Genomic DNA, 5,000 nt, shown 5'->3' with positions numbered 1-5,000 from the left:
AAGAAAGTTGATGCTGATGGACTCGTTCGCTTTATGACCATGAATAACGTTCGTTACGTCACAGAGTATAATCAAGCGGTACTGAACACATCAACTTCCTGTCTCGTCTCTTTCTAGTAGCTTTGTAGTGTTAATCTGATTATATATAATTATGTAATATAATTAAAATAATTGTGCAATAACTAGTAGACCTAGGGCTAGGCAATATCTTGATACAGTAAAGGAATCTGTAAAATGATCAAATACAATACCTACAAATCTGTTAAACGAACACAATAAATAATGATATGAGTGATGTTGTGACAGTTTTTCATAATTTACATTATGTATTATCACTTCATATCGTTATTTATTTCTGATATAGCATTCAGCAGTCTGTGCAAATGCATCTGTTCGTGATTTATGTGTCGCCTCAGATGCCGCTTGATCCGCCTTTTTTTCAGTTTCAGAAAAAATAACTGCAAAGAAACGATCTAATGATATAATATAGACATAATAATAATAAATACATATATGCATAAATAAATGTGAGAATAAATAAAAGTTGAAAAAATACAATTGTACATACATAAAGATATAAAAGTATACTCATTTATTTGTATACATTTCTTTGTATGTATGTATATATATATATATATATATATATATATATATATATATATATATATATTTATTTATTTATTTATTTATTTATTTATTATGTCAGGTTTGGCATTCCATATAATATCTCTTCGGGATATATAAGCTGTCGCTGCACGGAGAAATCGTCGATATGTCATTATTCAGTGTTTCACAGGAATCAGAATCACAGTATGATTTCGCGTGTGTGTGTGTGTGTGTGTGTGTGTGTGTGTGTGTGTGTGTGTGTGTGTGTGTCAGTCTGCCGTGGGTCTGTTCCAGTCTGAGGTGAAGACGCACGTGCTGCTATTGGCCGACAGAGGGCGCGCGGACTCAGACCCGCTTCAGGAGCGCTTCAGGGATCTCGCGCCAAAATACACTGGCAAGGTAATAAACGCGGGATTTTCCCGTGTTGAACCGATGGAGAAAGTGTTATTTAAGGGGATTATGGGGTAAAGACGCACTGTTTTTCTCTCTAATGGGATTAAGAGCTTCTGAACTGATTACACAAGCGCTCCACCCATCTGACCCTAATATTCCAGAACTTTCAGAAATAGTGGAAAGTGTATGAGACTGATTTGAGGGAAATCTTTTAGTTTAAAGCGACAGACTGTTCACTTTGCAAACTATACAATAGTAGTCAACATCTGAAGTGGATCAAAACCTTTCATCAAAGTTATACATGACATTTGAACAATACCCGTTCTTGTCTTATGACAACTTTGATGATTTTACAGTCAGAGTAATATTTATCTGGCACAAAAACTATTTAGGATCTCAGCCTGTTATAGGCTACTGAACATAAAACTTGAAACATGCAAAGTTAATAGGCTATATATCTGAGTAAAAAACAGCAGTAGGCCTATTTAAAAAAACGTATTGATACAAAAAAAACAAACAAAATAAATCGTGACCTCTTATTTTATTTAAAACAGGTTCAAGACTTCCCGAAACAACATGAGCTTGAGGACGTGATCACTGTCTGTGATGATTTTAGTGTAGATTGTTGAATGTCTTTTGTGAAATGCAGATGTTGTTTGTGCTGGTCAACGGAAGCGAGAAATCAAACGCCCGCGTGCTGGAATACTTCGGCCTGGAGTCACGTGACCTGCCACGGATCGGCATTTATGACGGCACCTTGGACGAGAAATGGCTCATGCCGTCTGATGAAATCACCACTGAGCGCGTGCAGACCTTCTGTGACTCTTTCCTGGCCGGAGAACTGCAGGTGAGGCTGAAGCATTTCAGCAGATGGAAATCACTGATGTTATAAACACTGTATGAACACACTGAGTGTCTTCTTTCTAACAGAAGCAGAAAGAGGCCGAAACACCCGAAGACAAGACTGAACTATAATAGGATCCTATAATAAAAATATTAAATGAAATACTGTGGATCCTGTTTGGAGTTCATTTTTATCAGTGATTATCAAACTGTGATAAACAACATGCCTCCACTATTAATAGCTTACATATAGACATTTGTTTGACATTTAGGTTTTTTTTTTTCATGCCCGTTTTAAATCTTCTGATCTATGCACATTTATAAAGAGCTTTGTGCGTAACTCAATTAGCAAAAAAGTGGAAAAAAAAGTATGTTTATTATGTTACGAAAACATTGTTTCTGAATGTTCCCTGCAATTTCCGTTTTTTATCTGAATGTTAGGGAACATTCCACTTTCTTCAAACATTATGGGAACGTTACTTTTGAATGTTCTCTGAATGTTCTGAAACAAGCAGTAACATAAAAATATAAAATAAAATAAACTCATGAAGAACTAAACCATTAATTAATGATTACTGCATCAGTAATAAAAATTCTAAATGATTAATATATTAAGTAATATATGAATTGTTATTAATTAAATGTCATAATGTATTAATTCCTTAATAACATTTTGTTAGTGTAAATTAATGCGTTAATGGGTTGAAGTCATGCACTTCAACTTCAAATTGTCTGCTTTAATTAATCATTAGCTAATGATTTGCAAATGTATCATTATGTTATGACTTTACTTGTTGAGGCACATGACTATTAACTAACTGTTAAGTAATATGCCATTTTGGTTTTGACATCCACACTAAGACATGGATTTCAATTTCCAACCATGTACAACCAAGATTTCACTGAGTCCGATGAACCTTGTTGTTCACCCACAGGACTCTGTCAGGTGAAGCTTGAGGTCGTGGTACACTGAGAACATGCGGTCGAGCGCTGCTGTTTCATAACACTGTGTCTCGACTGGACAAAGACAACAGAACGTCTATTATAGTCAGTGATACTACACTGGACAAAACCCCGACAGTAACTGATGCCACACTCTATTCCTGACGTACTCGAGCTCTTGTGCTAGTTCTGTTACGAAGGACAAATGGACTTGCAATGGTCTGTCATGTCCAGATGAATAATGTTTTTATGCTATATTGTTAAAGACCTTACATTCTATTAACGTTACTTAAAGACCGTTTGTTCATAATTTTGAGAGAACCTTGACAGTACATTCTGGAGAACATCAGGTTCTGCGCTCCAGGTGTTTGATTTGACTAGGACTGTGCGTCAAGTCTTCTAACACTGCCAGTATATGTCTGAGGCCAAGTCTGAGAACGTCAAACTAGTGATGAAAGACTTCAGAGTTTGGCCCATGCAGGATTAGAGGAATCTTGTAGGATTCTCAATTTGTCAATCATACATACAGTACAGGCCAAAAGTTTGGACACATTACTATTTTTAATGTTTTTGAAAGAAGTTTCTTCTGCTCATCAAGCCTGCATTTATTTGATAAAAAATACAGAAAAAAAAAAGTAATATTGTGATATATTAATACAATTTTAAATAATTGGTTTTCAATTTATTATACTTTAAATGATCATTTATTTCTGTGATACAAAGCTGAATTTTCAGCATCATTACTCCAGTCTATCACACGATCCTTTAGAAATCATTCTAATATTCTGATTTATTATGAGTGTTGGACACAGTTCTGCTGCCTAATATATTTGATGAATAAAAGGTTAAAAAGAACTGCATTTATTCAAAATAAAAACATATTTTCTAATAATATAAATCTTCTTTACTATCACTTTTTATCAATTTAACACATCCTTGCTGAATAAAAGTATTGATTTATTTCAAAAAAAGAAAGAAAAAAATTACTGACCCCAAATGACTGACCAGTAGTGGATATTGCTGTTACAGAAGATTTCTATTTAAAAAAAAAAAATTGAAATTTTTTATTTTTTTATTTATTATTATTATTCATCAAAGTATCATAAAAAAGTATCACAGGTTATGAAAAAAATATTAAGCAGCAGAACTGTTTCCAACTTTGATAATGAATCATCATATTAGAATGATTTCTAAAGGATCATGTGATAGACTGGAGTAATGATCCTGAAAATTCAGCTTTGCATCACAGAAATAAATGATCATTTAAAGTAGGGGAGACCGGGGACAGTTGCAACACTTTTTGCATTTCTCTCAGTTACTCAGAGACTATTTGGACTAGACCAACCAAATTTGTATATATTAAACTTGCATCTGTCTGCTAATTACCCATACCATTTAAAGATGATTACATATGACATATCGTTCACAGTATTTATTTGAATGGAAGAAGCCAGATGTTGCAACATGTTAAAAATACCTTAAATTTCATTAATTAACTTAAGCTTTTTGTCTCAATGAGCAAAGAATTCTGAAAATATTAACTGTTTTAGGCCTACTACTATAATATTATAGTATTATTTATTTCAATAATATTATTGTAGCCTATTATTTATTTATTTAGTCATATTTATCAAATAACAGTTATTGAGTTTTGTTTGTTCATGTGTAGAACATAGGCCTACATAGATTCAGTGTGCAGGTGTTACAGATTCTATTCAATCTCTCCATATTTCAGTGTCAGACAGGAAGAATTGAACAATTTGCAATGCAACAAACGTTTATTAAACATGCAATTTATAACATGTTGCAACCGTCCCCAACCCTATCAGCCATGACAGAACATCATACGCCTGCTAGACACACTGACTTTGACACATGCTAACCATGTCACTTAGAAGTCAACAAAACAATAATTCAAACGAAGTAATTTTTGATTAATTCATACAAAATTTCAGGACAGGGTGGAGGGTCTAACTGTGCATGTGCAGTATGAGTATCATCACTCTAGCTTGTTTCTGATTGGAGAAAAATGACATGTTGCAACCATCCCTGTTGCAACTGTCCCCGGTCTCCCCTATAATAAATTGAAAACCAATTATTTTAAATTGTAATAATATATCACAATATTACATTTTTTTCTGTATTACTTTTGTCAAAAGTAACTTTATCTGGACAATAACTTTATTCTAGAGCTGCTGCAAAGCCTAAACAATCTC

The 5,000-nt window shown here is 33.6% G+C and overlaps 1 protein-coding gene and 1 long non-coding RNA gene across 2 annotated transcripts in view; one reads left to right on the top strand and one right to left on the bottom strand.

Annotated features, from left to right (window-relative positions):
• The window catches only part of erp27 (endoplasmic reticulum protein 27), a 5,994-nt gene extending 3,921 nt beyond the window's left edge, over positions 1–2,073 (top strand). The window contains exons 4-7 of the mRNA XM_082136237.1: positions 1–78; positions 880–1,005; positions 1,649–1,846; positions 1,930–2,073. The exon at positions 1–78 is cut by the window's left edge and continues 39 nt beyond it. Coding sequence (XP_081992363.1) covers positions 1–78; positions 880–1,005; positions 1,649–1,846; positions 1,930–1,974 — 447 coding nt within the window. The 3' untranslated portion in view covers positions 1,975–2,073. The remainder of the gene's footprint in view (positions 79–879; positions 1,006–1,648; positions 1,847–1,929) is intronic.
• The window catches only part of LOC309474010, a 94,453-nt gene that overhangs the window by 52,102 nt on the left and 37,351 nt on the right, over positions 1–5,000 (bottom strand). The gene's annotated exons all lie outside the window — the stretch shown is intronic.

Source organism: Leuciscus leuciscus, assembly GCF_965113295.1.
Source record: "Leuciscus leuciscus genome assembly, chromosome: 14".
Lineage (NCBI taxonomy): Eukaryota > Metazoa > Chordata > Actinopteri > Cypriniformes > Leuciscidae > Leuciscus > Leuciscus leuciscus.
Note: the sequence above shows the minus strand (reverse complement) of the source record. Positions and strands in the feature narration are given on the sequence as shown.